The sequence below is a fragment of the Mizuhopecten yessoensis genome, unplaced genomic scaffold (assembly GCF_002113885.1).
Source record: "Mizuhopecten yessoensis strain PY_sf001 unplaced genomic scaffold, ASM211388v2 scaffold11175, whole genome shotgun sequence".
Lineage (NCBI taxonomy): Eukaryota > Metazoa > Mollusca > Bivalvia > Pectinida > Pectinidae > Mizuhopecten > Mizuhopecten yessoensis.
Window position 1 is genome coordinate 110,969 of NW_018408917.1, and position 18,614 is coordinate 129,582.

At 34.7% G+C, this 18,614-nt stretch overlaps 1 protein-coding gene across 2 annotated transcripts in view; it reads right to left on the bottom strand.

Moving 5' to 3' along the window:
* Positions 1 to 17,928, bottom strand: part of LOC110467501 (phosphoethanolamine N-methyltransferase 1-like) — a 30,035-nt gene extending 12,107 nt beyond the window's left edge. The window contains exons 1-6 of one of the 2 annotated variants that reach the window (XM_021524703.1): positions 17,727 to 17,928; positions 12,788 to 12,957; positions 10,652 to 10,798; positions 3,550 to 3,683; positions 3,128 to 3,255; positions 764 to 961 (exon numbers count right to left, since the gene is read on the bottom strand). In XM_021524703.1, coding sequence (XP_021380378.1) covers positions 764 to 961; positions 3,128 to 3,255; positions 3,550 to 3,683; positions 10,652 to 10,798; positions 12,788 to 12,933 — 753 coding nt within the window. In that variant the 5' untranslated portion in view covers positions 12,934 to 12,957; positions 17,727 to 17,928. The remainder of the gene's footprint in view (positions 1 to 763; positions 962 to 3,127; positions 3,256 to 3,549; positions 3,684 to 10,651; positions 10,799 to 12,787; positions 12,958 to 17,726) is intronic. The other variant, XM_021524704.1, reaches the window with a different exon arrangement.
* Between the last annotated feature and the right edge of the window lie 686 nt (positions 17,929 to 18,614).

An 18,614-nucleotide genomic window follows, 5' to 3' on the forward strand; every position in this document is an offset into this window, starting at 1 on the left:
TAGTGCGGTATGATGCTTTTGCTGATCGTGTGTTTGGCGCAGGTAACAATAGACCTTGCAGACAAACGTGCATTGTGAAACACTAAAATAGTAGTTGACTACTCAATATCAATAATGTTTTGTCCGAATCGAAAAAGAAAGTTAATGATAGCTTAATAGTATTGAGGTAAATCCTCGTCAAATTTGAGGGATCATGAATCTCTGATTGTCTATTGTACGGGGCAATGTTAAGGAATGGTGCATGAAACTAAAAACGATGCTACTTATTCCGTCGATACAATACTTAGCGAACACATGTCGTCTTTCATAGAAAAACAACAACAAACTTATTACAATCTAACTATACAAAGGGTCATATATTGCAGAACTGTATTTGAAATTGCATCTGATCAATAAAATAGTGTTTGAAAATCTACAATGCAAACCTGTGACGAATTTTTTGATAATAGCAAACATTGTTTACAGCAAACATGTCGCCAACATTATTCATCTATGGTATTTCTATCAATGATTTTGAACGCAAAAAATCTGTAATAAAATGTTCAACTGTAAATGGTTCATTACAAAGGGACTCAGAAAGGTTGGTTGTTCTGCTTGAAATGGGAGTGTTAAGACTTGGCTTAACTATCAAAAATACGTGGGGTCTGCCTGATGCGAAATATGAACTCAATTTCCCATAAGTCAAAACAGAAACGTAGTAAGCTAAAACTAAACCTGAAGTACTCATTCATTGATACAGTCCAATGCAGTGCTACGTACGTACCTTAGTTGCAGTCAGTCCACCAGCGCTAACAAATGTCCTCCCAAATATACCTTCCAGCTGCCGAATCCTTACTTTAGTATACAATTGGTTATTGAGTATTTCCTGTAATGTTGTAAATGTCATGTCTTTCTTTAGCTTCCTCTTAACCTTTTGAAGTAACCAAACCATCTTTCTGTCTGCTTCATTTTCTCGTTGTGACTGAAATAGAAATGCATTTAATGTCAATAACGTATAGATAAAAAATCAAATAATGTATTACTACGTTGTATAAAAGGACAACCAGACAAGAAAAATATAAAAGAGTTCAAACTGGAGAAAGGACATCATGATTATTAAATAGGGATAAAACTACATGTCATAATTTGGTCTCTGAAGTTAACTATTGTGAATATTTTCATTTGAAGAAATGGGGATTTCCTTTTATGTTTTTGATATCAATTACTTTAATATATCGTTCTTTGCATTTTTATGATTAGAATACGAAAGGTTGTCACCGTATACAGCATCCCTTTTTTATATTTTTTGAATTCCTTAATCTTATATTTTGGATAACTGTATTGAACATTCTGAGGTTTTTAAAATAAAAATACTATTGATTTTAATTATTTCACAATCATTTTTAATAATGAGGTTTATCTTTTCAATTGTTAACTTTTCGAAGAATTTAATCACAAGTCATTAACGTGGGATTAGCAGCTACTTAATCTACTCTTTGCTGTATGTTCTTTGTGTAGTTGTGTGTAAATAGAGGTTTCTTTCTCATCGATCAATGGTTGGTTATCGTATTTATCTAACTCGAGTTAGTTGATTTTCAAATTGAATAAAGACAAGATTTTTACAATTTGAAAATTAACAACGATAGTTGGATAAACATTAGGACCAACGATCATTAGTTTGAGGACCATTTTCTCCCACAACGTTCAGATTTTATTTCTAGAAAAACATCATTATTCTGGGAATACATCATTCCTGTTCCCGTTCGATGGAACAATTGGCATAACCTATGACGTAGAATTGTAAGATGACGTCGCATGCATTGTTACTTGACATCATGATCCTAAGATTGACATATGAAATCACGTCCAGATTTTTACCAATAGCTGGTACATTAACCAAAATATTTACAAATTCTTAGTATTGTTATCCAAAGAGTTGGAACGAGGAAACTTATAGCGGTTGTGAGAGAAAACAAAAATACAGATGATATTTCCTCGCAAATTACTGTGAAAGTTATTACATCAAGTAAAGAGAACTACAAAGGTAAATTACTCTATACTTTTTTGAGTTTGTTGACAAATTTCCTCAAATGCATTACGCACACAGATACACGAAGATTTTATCCTGACTGTAGTACTTTAAAAAGAATCCTCTGCTGTCAGCCCAATACGGTTTGAACAAATTCTGACAAGAGCATGGACATTTGAATAACAGTAATCATTAATAGTTGAGGTGAAAAAAAGGTAAATTATACATAAATTCCCAATTAGAGTAGTTAGTGTTCACAACATTAATTTGATAATTAATTATCAGAAAGTATATTTAACTACGGGTTGATAATATAATTGGTTCTCTATAATTATAGAGTATTGGTTGGTTTCTCCAGTGATAGTGTAGACAAAACTCGAAAGATTTGATGGTTTTTGATAACATCATCTCTGGTGATAGGCTGTTCAAGATGTCAACAGTTCTGTGACAAAATACATTCTTTATCATGTTTAGGCGCGTTCCATCCTTGAATAGTTTATACTCATGACCACTTGTAACAGTATTGTTCTTCTTTCATGACATGAAATTGGACACTTCGGGATGACATTTCCTTGTCATTATTTTACATGTCTCCGCTGACGGGTCTGTAAGCCAATGTTGGGAGCTGCAATACCTCAAGTCTCTCTGGGTAGGACATATCTGTCATACCCGGTATCAGTTTAGTTGCTCTTCTCTGGGCGTTTCCAATGGCTTCTTTATGTTTTATCAGGTGCGGGCTCCCCACTTGGTTGGCATATTTAAGATGAGGTCTTACGAGTCCTCTGTATAGAGCATTGGATACATTCTAGTCCATATATTCCATAAGATATCTTGTTTTGTTCTGATGTTCTATTTCGTCAAACATACCACTACTGGACACCAATATGTGGGGCAGATTGATGGTGAACTTTTTAATGCTTTCAATTTTGTATTATCTGAAGTCAAAGTTATGCGTTCCATTTCTACAGAACTCCGCACAGTAGTTATATTATATGAGCATGTCATGTGATGTAGCAGGCCAAATGCCTTATTTCAAACATGGAAGTGTGTGAAGGTATTTTTTCGTTAATTTCAGGATGAGATAAAGCTCCAATGATTGAATTATGTAACCATACGTACTGAAAATGGTCGGCTGTTAGGTCTGATTAAAACCACATCCAGACCGAAGACTTCTTCTAGCTGCCTTCCCGGGCAGGTAGTAGAGGTTATACTCCAGAGATCGTCCACACACTGATGTTCGTTGTTCTCTAGTGAGAAATTCAAAACGTGGAAATTCAACAAAACAATAACAGGTAAAGCATGGCTTATCAATCTTAACGAATTTGCAGCGTCTTAACTGCAACTCGAGTAATAATTATGAACATTTACCTTTGTATTCTGACAACTTATTGTGAAAGTAAGTTGTGAGAGGAACACATCATACTTTGTTAAAAACTTCTTTCTTCAAAATCTTTGTTAAGTTTGTCACTGATAACAATAAAAATATAGCCAAAGCCAGGTTGAAATACTATGAAATACTACTATGTGTAGATAAACTATACCTTTGCCTTGAGTGATTGTCTGCAAGAAGAATACGTATCCATTTTCCCGTAACCATGACAATGACTGTTTTAGAAACCTTTGGTGATCGTCGTTATTAAGGCTTATGCGGTGATCATAAATGAGCAGATCTCCACTGTCGAACGAAAACAAATACACTAAATCAAAACACATGACATCTCTTGTAGCATTTGTATTACAAACCGGGTATATCCAGTTACTGAACAATCCTATTCTTACTACATGGTTGTACCGTATATATAAATATATTTTACCAGCGAAATTTCAAACATGATCAATTTGATAAACTTGTACCTTCAATACAGTAAATATATTCAAAATATAAAAAAAAAAATCATCGTGGATTACTGATGTCACTCAAGTGCTACTCATACAGGCAAAATCAATTTATGTATAAGTGTTTGTTATCTTTAGAAACATTATGATCATTTGTTGAGGGCAGATTTGATGTGATTCTGTTAATTTCTGTCAGATGTATGTTCGTTGGGGCAAATAATAGAAAGTAAGATCCATGCAAAAAAAAAAGAGACATTTACATACTGCTTCTGCATATTTGCCGGCTCATCAAATTAATTCACATTTAACTTTAGATAATATTTCAACAGGAATATTATTCAATCATTCACCAGGAGGATATAATAAGCCAGTGGATAGATACATGGGCAGTTTGGATACCAACCGGCGAACACTTCAAAGATTGCATGCTTGAAAACTATGAAACCAATTTTGGTATTGCCAGATGATGGATAATAAAAAGAAAATACCTGTAACTGAGCGAGATCGGGTTACCTCGGTCGAGGGTTAAGATTCTGTAACAAAATCCCAACCGAGGCGTACAGAACCTTAGCCCGAGACTGAGATAACCCGATCTCGCTCAGTTACATGTAATTGATTTTTTTTCTTCGCCTTTTAGCTCGAAAAGAACTATTCAATTTTGCTAAAAGCTACAAGTCTCCCGCCTTGGCCTCAAAGGATAATGACCTCTTCACTTCTAAAGCTACATTTGAATGCATCCGCGCAAGATGTAGACCGTCCTTACATAGAACGTATTTCACAGTGTAGATTATATTTTATCTACAACATCATATATCTAACAACATCAAAAATATACATATAACAAAACAGAACATGTCTTATGCAAATTGTCAATTTCAAGCAGTTAACGTGCGGATGAATACATCGCAGTGTACAGATTCCGCGAAATGTCACGTAAAGGTACAAGACTGATCGGACAAGATAGACAAATCTAGCATGGGGTATGCCTAGGGTATATCTGTCTGAGGTGCGAAAATATATGCGTACATACTTAACCAGTATTCACTTTTCTCTTTTGTACTTTTCATTGTCAACGCCAGTATATCAATAACACGTATTGAATACATACTGTACCGGCTCTTCAAAATACACAATAACTATTTCTTTTCCTTCTTGCAGACGAACATTTGAGCAAACGTTGCCGCGAAACTTTATTGTACTCCAAATATACTTAAATCAGCACAGTACAGCTTTAAGGATCCCTGTACCACTACCTTAACCGCAAATATAACGTGTATTTCTTCACGTGCATGATAATCATTTCTGCATAACATCCCTCCTAGCAAAAATGTGTATGAAAAACAATAAAGGGGAAAAAAAAATATACTGATATCAACAACAGCGTTCTGAGAGGAGCATACACATTCTGCGGGGAAAGACAGAGATTCGAACTCTGGATCTCCGATCTCCGATCCCATAGCGGCGCTTAAGGAACAGCGTTGGTTCCCTGATCCTGTAAATTTTTATTTATCTCCAAAACAAAATTAAGGGAAGGTTACAGTTTGTATGCAAAATTCCAATGAAATTCTCAATGTCTTTTCTCAAATGAGGCAGGGATTTCTAAACGCCATGATCTATATTACGCGTTTTATTGCAAATCAGATCTTTTGCAGTCGTCATCAACACCGGATGTCTACGTTTCAATGTCCATTTTTTCTCCTTTTTTTCTAACAAATTCCTTTTTGTGTTTCCTTCAATTTATCGCCATAACCCTTTATAATGCCAAAACTCTGTGAAAATGGTGGTGGTATTACTGTAATTGTTTTCTATGTCTTAAATCTTTTGTGATCTGTCTAGCTGTTGGTATTAAGGAGACCACAGGCCTGTTTGTATGTCCATCACTGAAACCGTGTATGCTTTCGGGACCACCCGAAATCGTCTTCTATTGTTATATATGGGTTTCTTAATTACTTCCCTTCATATTGCTAGCTATTAAGTCCCTTCTTTTTGTGTTTCAGTATGTACAGTATAGTAATGTTACCCTTAGAAAATGCTTTTTACCAATTGTGCTATAACTATAAGATAAACGCTCAACTAGCTTTACTCCACTTATGTTTGTAAATATTCGTTAGAATATACCTAAAATAAATGACAAAGCCGCTGGAATAAGAAAAATCAAAGGCTGTATTAAAACAATAACAAAAACAGCAACAAAACAGAAGAATTCGAGGACTCACCAAAAGAAAAAAAAACGAGTAAGGGGACAAAACTACCACGCAAACACTCCTCTAAAACCACTGTGTATACATTTCAGATTTCGTTTCTATATGTTTTACGTCTTCTCAACAAGGTCATGTGAAGGCGTGTGCTGGACGACATCATCAACAAGAACATGTAGGAGAGCAAAGAAAGTGAAGGTCACAAGTATGGTAATTGGGTCATACGATCTCTCATAAGAGACAGACATCACAGAAGAAACCCAGATTGTACAATGGCCCTCACATCAGTATTTCTTTACCACATGCACTCGGATACAACAGCTATATTTTTCTCCGAAGCTGTACATTGTTTATTTCAAAGTTAAAGGTCTATTCTTTCCCTAATCATCACATGATTTTCTTCAGCTCAATACGCTATAGGGTTTAATAAATGCACTCCATACTATACAATTTGATATTCAAGCACGCGGAGAGGATAAAATCGAAAATAACGCGTACTCATATAAGTCTTATTGTATTGACGGTAAAGGGAGGTCGACTCAATAGAGAAAACATAAACTTGTTACTGTTACAGTGTGCATGTTCGCCAATATCCTATGGTCGATGTTCGTGCTAATTCTGATTAAGAACAAAGTCACATATCAGAAATCACAGAACGAAGCTTTGTTGATATTAATGCGTTTTTACACAAATGTGATAACACACTTCGGTCTATCTCGTTACACTGTTTAATTCTAACTAACCATGGGGTAATTTCATTTGGTAGATTAGCGTCGAGCAGTTTGTTCATAGGCTCAGATAGACACACTGTCTAGCTTATGTCATGACATATCATATAACACAGGCAAAAATGGCGGCAGATAAAATATAATTAGATATTAATGAAATTTTGATAGGATATCAATGGTTTATTTAATAAGTTTACTTAAAGATTGAACGAAAGAAAGCAAGTTTGATAGAGCTAAACGTAATCATCCCTTTTATATGGAAGGATACTAGATCCATCGTAGCTTCCTTGTTGTTTTGATTAACAAGAATGGATAGCATACAATATCCACACAGATATGAAACGTTGACGGTTGGTATATACCACCAAACAGGGAATGAACCGACCGACGCGTTACGGCACCAACGCACCGTGGTAATCACCTACATCTATCTAACTGATTAAATTTGCTATATATAGAACACACCATTGTTATGTTACCTATATACACACAGGAGATGTAGCTAATGGTCAAATGACTAGTATAGGTATTTACATGTAACTTATATGCACTTGGCGCATTATACATTATGTAGCTTTATCTTTATAATACATGTAAACACCTGGTCCACCAGAATGTATACTTGATATTCTGATTGACTTTAATACCAGATACATGCAATGTACCAGAAGGATAAATTCTTCGGTTCTCTATGTTTAAAATATATAGAAAGTAATGGTTGTGAAGAAAAACGTAAAATAGGTCTTTGGAAACCATAGAATGTCAGGTAGGACAAGTACATCTATAACACGCGTGTGGGATAGACCTGTATATGTATGAGACGTATTATATGCTCTTCAATATATTTGTATAGTTACCCATAGACTACAGTGGTAAATAAACTGTGAAAAACGTTCTACAATTTATGGAGAAAGTCTTGTATTTCCTGTTCACAGTGTAATGAATAGGCCTTCAAAAGTTGCCAGAAACAATTAGCGTCCATCTTGATTCTCCGCATGTGTCTAACATGAACATATCGAGTTGCATTACATAGTACTTAGTATCATTTCGCAACAGTCATTGCAACTAAATGTACCACTGTATTATTTGTAATATTAAATCAATATATTTTACGTAAAGAAAACAAATCGCTTCCTTACGTTGACCCACTGGTCCTGCTAGGATGATGCACTATTGTAAGAAACTGTTCTATTTTCACCCGTATTCATTATATAAAACCTTGGTTGGTTTTCTACGGAAGAGGGAGTTGTATGTCCCACTGACATTGACAAATATACAGGAACCAAACGTTTAAATTTAGGACAGCCATCTAGATTTAAGTATAATTTAGGACAGTCATCTAGATTTAGGTATAATTTAGGACAGTCATCTAAATTTAAGTATAATTTAGGACAGCCATCTAGATTTAAGTATAATTTAGGGCAGCCATCTAGATTTAAGTATAAATTTAAGGCAGTCATCTAGATTTAAGTATAATTTAGGACAGTCATCTAGATTTAAGTATAATTTAGGACAGTCATCTAGATTTAAGTATAAATTTAGGGCGGCCATCTAGATTTAAATATAATTTAGGGCAGCCATCTAGATTTAAGTATAAATTTAGGACAGCCATCTAGATTAAGTATAAATTCGGTCAGATTGTTATAATTGCCATTATAAAGGACTTGTACGATCGAAAAATGTGAACATCATCATTTAAGGGGGGGGGGGGACGACAGGATTGGGTTCGGATTTATATGTAACGTGATGCAATTCGACTGACCGGGCCATATGTCAGACCAAACGTCAATCAGACCATTGATCGCTACCATGTGGAGGTCACTGACCCATAATTGACGTTACGAATTCATTAATTTGGTACACACTAATGTGTTTTATCTACACCATTGTCATGATCAAATACGACAAAAGGGAGCTTATTATGGTAAAATGTTTGGTTATTTGGTTGTTTTTCAAATATCAAGCGACAATCTTACTCATTTTGTTCGACAAAAACTTGCATATGATAAACAAAAACAGCCTATTCATTAAAAAAACAGGCAAAACAAAGTTAGAAAATGAAACATGTTTTGAGGCAGTATAATTTGTATTTCTTTTGGCCACACGGCATTTAATATGCACATTCTTCTGCCTAATTACTTAGAGCAAATATTAAATAATGCGGGTATAATTGCTATCTTAAACCATAATCCATCAGCATTCCTTTTAATTCCATTTTTTGAAAACGTAAATATGTCTATCTTTAATCAATTTACAAGTACAAATTTACAAATGACCAAACGGAAACTGATCAATTCCATAAGAGGAGCCGACTGATGATGTAGATTTCATCGCGATTACACAGTGTTTTTCCAGGAAATTAACTCTAACCAGTAGCGACATCAATATACACCTATTTCTCTTAAGGGCAATCCGATTATAACCTCACTACAAATAACCTGGTATTGTTTAGTACACCAATTAGTGAGACGTAGCTATAACGTGGAAATAAAGGCACTATAGAGTTACTAATAAATCACCACTGCTACATATATATATATATATATAGTGCGGAAAATATTAACTTCATTCCACAGTTCTCCCATCCCAAAGATGTAATTAAGGTGCAGACAAATTCATCATCTTCTGTATGAACTAATTGAATTGAAATGCTATTATTCTGACGCGAAATAATGCGTTACTTCTTTAGTTACCTCGTTTTGTCTCAAAAATGATTTATTAGATCATTACTTTATAGATAGTGCCTTATGATTTAATGTTATTGAAATAAATATTGATGGGCAGACGTACCTAGCAGCTTTAAACATCTAGGTAAGATAGAATTGTTACACCGGCAATGTAAATGTATTGCTCTGCCAAATTGACTTCAGAAACATCAGAACTATATATAAATGTGCGATCGTATTCAACAATCACTATCCACATAATAAAAAGCAATACATTGTGAAAGGAATATTGTAAGAACTGAAGACTCCTCATTTCCTTAACTGGAATGAATCAGCAATCGCCGAGGAGGTTGGATTCGAATCCAAATGTACAGTCATATTTCACATATTTCACAGGTTTTATACCAAAATAATTGGGGGAAACATTCAATCGTTATAAATTACACCTGACAGCTGGATAACATCTATCGAATTTAATCAAGACGTTGGCGCGCTAAAACATGCCGGTATCCTATTTTTTCAGAGTACCCGCATCGTTGCTCTCTTTCACGCTCAACCAAAAAACTGGCAAACTTTTTGTACTTTTTCGGTAACACATTTTTAACTTCGGCAGCGAGCAAAACTAGTTCGCCATAAAAGAGTGCGCTTACCGATTGACTCCACATACGAGGTTAGCATAAGTTTTGTGGAATGTGTTTTAGGTAACAATGAGTGGTGTCATGTCTGTAAAACGGTAACAGAAGCTGCTGTTGAATATGTAACAATTACTCTGAAATATGACTCGAACTATCATACCAGACACTGCATGTGTTATAGAAAATGCTCACTCGTCCCTTTCTACAGCGTTGTGTTGATTTTGTGGACCTGCGTTGTATTCACTATTGTTTTTGGTATATCATTTAACTGTTCTTTGATTTCTCTAAACCTGCGCTTAAGGTCGATTTGTTGTGCAAATTCTATCATACAATCAATTTGCATTAAATAGTTTCAAAGACATTGTAAAAACATTTTAAGATAATTTGCAATTCACTTTTTATTCACCCCAAGATAAGTGGAAACTCTCTAAGTGAAATATCCCAGACAAATAAGCAGTACTGAAATTATTGCGTATTTTTAACGAACACTTGTTAAGATCAATGTTTATTATTTGTTATAAAAATCATTCAATACATATGGGGTTATGTACTTTGTAATGATTCAGAAATGTACGCGTACCTATTTTCAGCGATCATGATTTTCCTGGAGTCGTCGAGGACAGGTGGGAAGTTCGTTAATCGTGTAGCGTTGGAGTGATTGCATAGCTCCCCCGGATCAATAGTGATGACTTGTGCGGCCCTCACAGCTACTTCGGAAGCGCAAAGTCTGTAAATAGGTTAACAGTTACTGAGTATAAAAGTTATTACTGAAACATAAATTGTAGAGTTCCAGGGACGGTACAGAAGGTTTAAAGTAACTGTTGCTAATTTCATGCATTTAGAATTATCTTTCAAATTAGGTTTTGCACCTTAATTATTAGGAAAGGGATTACGAACACCTCGTTAACAATAGAGATCTATTTTTAGTGGATCTACACACGCAGCGTATCTGATTGTAGGGCTAGGCTTGTCATACACAATTGATTACTCATAAAGCGTCATCAATATGTGGCGAAAAGGAGACGTCACGGTGACGTTAATTTGTGTATGGTAATGAATTCATCTCACGTTTTACAAATTAAATCGTTATAGATCACTGTATATGGTAAATAAAAGAACGCCTGCTCACTTTTTGTTGCTTTTCGTTGGTTTACGTTCGGTTAAAATTACATTGACAAAGGAAGAAGGGTAGACGTTGAACGAACTGCACGCTATTCAGTCACAATATCACAGGGTGGAGTTCAATCGTTACAAAAAATGTAGGACAACAAATACTTCATGCATAATTTTGTTTTTATCTAAAACTATCTTTGTTGAGTACTATCGTGATGATTCCCTAAAAATTGTACCCATATCATTTTAACGTAATGCACCATACAGTATTGGAGCTTAAGTGAACCATATAGAAAGCCGTTGTTTCATTATTTCATTTCTCGAGAGGATTCCGACTGATACCTAAATGTATGTATTTGTAGTATTCGTCTGGTCTGATGATTCTGTTTATTGTTTATAATGTTAGTGGGTTTGCCCTTTGCTGGTAAAAGATTACCAAGTATACATACATCTTATAAATTACCGAACCTTCGACGAAATATTTGTCTGAGTGATATACATTATGCAGATAAGAGAAAATATTAAAAATTGTTGCATATATATACAGGATGTATATTATTGTTTATCAGTTTCAGCATTACAGAACGACATATTATATAAAACGTATGATTAGTCGATTATTTTCAATATCAAAGTAGGCGTCATTAATAGCATGACGTCACATCCACGGCTGTTCGAACTCAAATATTTCCTAACGTCTACACGGACAATTGTTGGGAAAAATAAAACATGTCCCTTGTGTGTTTTCATTAACAAAACACGACAGAGTAAAACATGTCCCTTGTGTGTTTTCATTAACAAAACACGACAGTGTAAAACATGTCCCTTGTGTGTTTTCATTAACAAAACACGACAGTGTAAAACATGTCCCTTGTGTGTTTTCATTAACAAAACACGACAGTGTAAAACATGTCCCTTGTGTGTTTTCATTAACAAAACACGACAGTGTAAAACATGTCCCTTGTGTGTTTTCATTAACAAAACACGACAGTGTAAAACATGTCCCTTGTGTGTTTTCATTAACAAAACACGACAGTGTAAAACATGTCCCTTGTGTGTTTTCATTAACAAAACACGACAGTGTAAAACATGTCCCTTGTGTGTTTTCATTAACAAAACACGACAGTGTAAAACATGTCCCTTGTGTGTTTTCATTAACAAAACACGACAGTGTAAAACATGTCCCTTGTGTGTTTTCATTAACAAAACACGACAGTGTAAAACATGTCCCTTGTGTGTTTTCATTAACAAAACACGACAGTGTAAAACATGTCCCTTGTGTGTTTTCATTAACNGCTGAATTTAATATATAAACCCGAATCCTGTTTAAATTGTATAATATGATGTTAATTATCGATTTTTCTTTGAGTTTGTAACCTATAGTACCGCCTGTGGGTGAAAATACTATTGCATGCCAAACAAGTCAGGCTGATATGGCATGTAACCTTTAACGTCATCAACTGTATATCCTCTGTCGTTATTTAAATAAAATTAATTGACGCCTGACACGTTATGTTTAATTAAATTTTCAAAAATCGATATTTTCCTTATGTGAAAATAACACTCCATGAAAATTGAAAGCAATATTGCAGAATTCTGGTACCTTGCTGTGCTCCCAATCAGAATAACTATTTTCCCGTCAAAACCTGGAAGATATGACGTCACTTCCTTTAGAAGATTATGAGCTACATCACCAGTATCTCTTGATGAAAATGTCCCGTCTTCTATTTTGTCGTTTATTGTCGCCATAGATTAATATTTAACTTTCCATTCCTGTAATACATGTACAAAATAACTTGTAGTTGTTATTATCAATCGGAACTGTAATTAACTGATGCTTATGTAATTGCACTGTATAGGTAGAATAATAAACTACATTAATTCATGGGCTATATCTCCTCTGCCTAACAGGAGCTGTTTAAATATGTGTCTATAACCGTAATCTTAAACAACGCTAGAAATGAATCATATTTTATGCCATTTTGTATGCAATATCCATTCCAATCAAACATCTTTTAATTTTAAATCGTGTTTAATTTCTGTGAAGAGAATCAGACAATTGAACATAATGCCGACATGAAAAAATAATATGGCAAAATTGGTGCAACCGATGATACCGGAATGGACAAAATTAGCATATGGTGTAGTAAATGTTAACTGTGTTTGGCTTTGGACAGAGTTATCAATTTCTTAATAGGTGCTTCCTTTTTATGTATTTGTAGCGATCATCTTTGAAACGCAATCGCTAACGACAAAGCGAAGATGAATTGTATTAAAGTGTTTTTTTTTTATCTTTGCAAATGATAATTTTGCGTTAATAACAAATATCTTGCAAATACGGAAATTACGTTAAAGCTTGTTATTGTCCATTTTGCAAAATATCTATGCAATCACTTTTATGCTTTGCGTTTAATCCTTCGAGACACAAAGTTGTTTTACTAAGTTGTTTGATTCCTTCATCCAAGAGTTTTACACGCAACATTGACAACCTCAATTATATGATTTGATCATATGTCGTAAATGGTTCATAAAATAAACTGATTATCATTTTGAAATTAACAAGAAGAATTATTTAGAATACTAATCAATTATAATCGTTATACAAAGGATCAGTCATACGTGACAAAGGATAAGTCATAAGTGACAAAGAAAAACTGAAGAAATGTATTTTGGTACTTAGTATAGATACATACTACTTAACCTATCAATTCTTTTTCAGCATGGAAAAGAATTGACCAATATATGATCAAGGATGTTTGTTTTTCAATGTCATATATAGTGATATCATAAACATAACCTCTATACAATTACTCTTTTCCTTCGGAAAAGCAGCATTAGATAAGAAACTTTTTTTTTATTATTTGGACATTTCAGTCATTCGTTTTCAATTGGACAATGATGATAATATAACATTAAATGCTATATAAAAGTTAAACTGCCCGGCAAATGAATTCAATATAATGGTTTGTTAAATGGTTGTTGTACGAATTAGTATTACATAGTTATTTATAGAATTGATATTTTTACAATCCCATTGAGAAGCCCTCAAAGAAATCTACTAAGCCAAATGTGTTGTTATGTACAAGTACCAGTAACACGTGGATGTTTTTGATATGGTACATTGTAACAGCAACGACTGGCTTACCCGTTGACAGTTAAAAATGTTACCGAGTGGAATAGTGTGCTTTGTATTGTATTTCAGTGACGTAAAGTCATATTCGCGCTATCGTAAGAAAGCAAATATATTAGCATACTTCGTCTGCATACATACACTCATTTACGCATGCATAGCACGTGGGTAGGGTATTTCTTTAATGAACTAAGCTGTTAATAGGTTTAAACTCTATACAACCAACCAACCAACAAATCGGAAAAACTGTTCGGCATTTTCCGTTATGTTATGCTAATTGGATAGCAATGATGACATCACGTAAAATCCAAAACGAATAAAAATTCCTGATTGTTTTTCATTTGACGTTTGTCGCCTTACGGACCTGATAGACAAAGAAAACCTTATCTTTCTCCCGCGAAAACGGTTGTTACATTATTTGATAAAAACTGATTATAATATATCATTAAACAGCTCGGTTACTCTTAATTGACTTTCCTGTGATCTGTTGATAAATCTGTTTGACTTTGACATAACAGCACTCAGAATCACTTACTTTTACTGGAATCATGCATGTTTGTTTCACTTGTTCTGATATTTCTTGTGTATGTTTGATTATATACTCATAAATGGCTTTGCACTACTGGTTACCTGTCTAGTTATTTTCAATCGAACAAAACATGTCCAAAACTGCACAAAATATGTATGAAGGTGTCTGAAAGAACAGACATAAGGACATTTTAAATATTTATATAATTCTATTTCGGAATGATATACCTCAGTGGGTGTTGAAATAAGTTCAAAATGAACTTTTTCGTAATATGTTGGACTTCAATCGTGGTGATTCATCGGGTAAGATAAACTCACTTGTGAAGTTAAGATAAAAGAGTTTAAAACTATGAGACTTGCTTAACATCTATGTAGATATGGTAATTTTATAACGTTTTACAAGCTGGATGGATGATTGACAACATTTCTGGGTACCTAAGTATTTTATTAACCAAATTCTTTGTTTGTTTGTTTGTTTGTTTGATTTTGTTTAACGTCCTATCAACAGCTAAGGTCATTTAAGGACGTCCTCCCCTGTGTGCAAGATGCATGCGTGCAGTGTATGTGTGTGTATCTTGGGAGGCTGCGATATGTTCGTGTTTGTCTCCTTGTGATAGCGCGGAACTGATGCCGACTTTATAGGGCTACCTCGCTGAAACGTACTGCCGAAGACACCCAGCAGGACGCCCCACCCGGTCACATTATACTGACAACGGGCGAACCAGTCGTTCCACTCCTAATTTGCTGAGCGTTAAGCAGGAGTAGAAACTTCCATTTTTAAAGACTTTGGTATGTCTCGGCCAGGGGACAGAACCCAAAGCCTTCCTCACAAGGGCGAACGCTCAACAAATGGCCAAAAGTGAGGCATTGTCAAGGTAGACATTAGGAAGAAGAAAGTTATTTAGAAAGGAGAGAAGAGATAAGGTCCCAAATTTAGTCGCCTCTTACGATCATGCAATTGGGGGCAGCAGGTACAATTCTTACGCCCTACCTGCAAGGACATAACCAAATTCAAAAGGCAAATCTACGCCATCGTCATCTATGAATAAAATTATACTATACACTTTACGAACTGCACGAAATGTTTCCTTGGTGAGCATAAACATTGGAAAAAGTACAAATGCACAAACAATTTGTATATTTTAATATCTAACTTTATGAACTCTTTTTTTACATGTCCCTTTCTTCTTTGACTGTACATGTATTTCGGAACATTTTATAAATGTATTTGTACTTTAAACCTATCTATGAGTCCTTCATAGATAAATGAGTTTCAATGTTAACCATGTTTGGTTATCTACAACGGTATCTGAGATTTTTAAATATTTACTTCCTAACTTTAAATTTGCAGATTATTTCAGTATCTACGCCACAACGTAGTTGACTCTTCAGGTAAACTTTCTGTCGTAGATGTTCTTGTTAAACTTATAGCAGAACTTTAACGTGTCAGGGTTTATAAAAAAACATTTTAAAAACATATTTCTGTTCGTTTTAAAATTTTGCAACTAATGAATAGTTGTATTCCGTCTTTGCGTATTGCAGAGTTATCTTCTCTTGTGACCAGGTATTGATCGTTACGTCATTGGTTTGTGAGAGGATCGTCATCAATTTTTGAGAAAACGACGTAATTTTCTCACACAAACCAATGACGTAACAATCAATACCTGCTCCCAAGAGAAGATAAATCTGCAATACGCAAAGACGGAAAAAGCATCTCACCTGTTTTACACGTTTCGGAATACTTTAGAAATAGATTTCATTATTTTGACATTGAGTACAACTGATGAGTCTTAAATGGACAACTTGGACCTGTGGTGAGCATTACATTATTTGATTTTGCTTTAATGTCGACTTACGTGAGATTTGATTGTGTTTCTTTCCTTCGTAATTAAGTCATAATATTCTGATAGTCTCTTTGCTGGATTTATATTTTTATCACTAAGCTTGTCGTCAATGCAATAATTTTTAAGAAATGATGTATCAAGTTCATCATAGATTTACACATATCGCTGATAATCTGAGGTATACCATTTGGTCGTTTCCATTGTTTCGTAAATAATGTTTTCCCCAATAACATTCTAGTACCACTAAGCATGTGACCGTTAATTATTTGAAAAATAACCTGATATTATATTTCCGATATTAACAAAGAGGTTTCTTATTCTATAAATATCAAACTTGTCTCTTCGTAGGTCGAGTGTTTATACTACCCAGACATTTTCAGTAATCATAACCAATTTTCTTAAAAATGCATGTGATTTTTACATGAATGCAACCAATCGAGGCGACAACCAGATAGTATGTGTTGCTGTGACAGTCCTGTATTATTTACATTGTAGTCTTTACCTTTCTTTAAAAACAGCTTACTTATTCAAACCAATGTAGTTTCCAATATCAGGAAACGGGCTAAGCATGACTGGTAACGAACCAATACCTGCTTGTTTGTGTATAATAAACTGGAAATCCCAATGCTTGTAGGGTTTTATAGTTCTTTGAAATGTCACATTTTTTAGAAGGGAAATATTGACATTTTGTGTTTACATAAATCAATTAAAAGAGGATACCTGATACATATTTTAAGATATGTTATCGATTAATTACAACGAGTTTGCTTAATGCTGCATTGTCATTTACGTGCGTATATCAAAGTTGCAATTTAAAACTAAGTAATCATAAAATCCTTGTTTTCGTATTGCCACGCTGTATATAATATGATATTATTGTCCAATATATACTTAAATGTACATTTGAAATTTAGTGCAATAAACAGTCATAACAAAATTGCGTATTGTTATAACATTATTTTTGTAAGCTGCAGTTGAAACACGTGCAATAAAGATTCGGTGAAATGTCTATATACTACAATATAGTACTTAGTACTTACCGACACTGCTCAGTCATACTCTACCAAACACCATCTCACCACTTGGCTTGTGTTGATATGATTTGCCGCGGAAACATTGTACCCTGCACATCTCTGCTCCAATTACCACAGTCGGCGTATAGCAGCACACGCTATGACTACAAGTCGCTGATCATTACATTCATTCACCGACGACACGAAAGATGCATGTCCTAACAAGGTGTAAGTCATATACCAGGTCACGTGACAGCCAGTAGACTGGAAACGATTGAAATGCCAAATTTTGATATTTTTAACGTGGAGATAAAGAAAGTACACAGTGTCATATTAGGGTCGATATAGCTACGATACGCTTCCAACGACGTCTACACTCATCGCGGAACAATAATAAAGTACTGTAAGTTGGGCTGTGTAGAACGTGATCGCACAGTGACGAGTGAATGCGACGCCTCGCTAGCAAAGATTGTGGAAAGGTACATAGAAGGCGGCAGCAGGCATGCCAAGACAATATGGACAGAGGCTAATTTCTGATTGAACACACTAATCAATTAACTCACTTCCGTATATGTGTAATACCAGGCACAGATCGAAAGCAATACATTTCGTCCAATATTGTGCCGCTCCAATTCATTCTAAAGCTTTATATTCGATGTAAAGGTGACACACCCTACAAACTAACGTATGAAGGACTAGGATGTAGTTGGCGATAGGATAAGGTTTATTGAGAGTAAGATTCAGCAGATATTTGTATTAAAAGGTATGTCACAGGTTTTCACATAGGGATGAGATAATAACAATTCGGAACGCTGCCGGCACTTGGCAGGGCAGATGTTTCAATTAGTCTTGCTCCTTTGTGATAATCCTACAGACAATTTAACTCATAGATAATATAATTACGTTTGTGTGCAC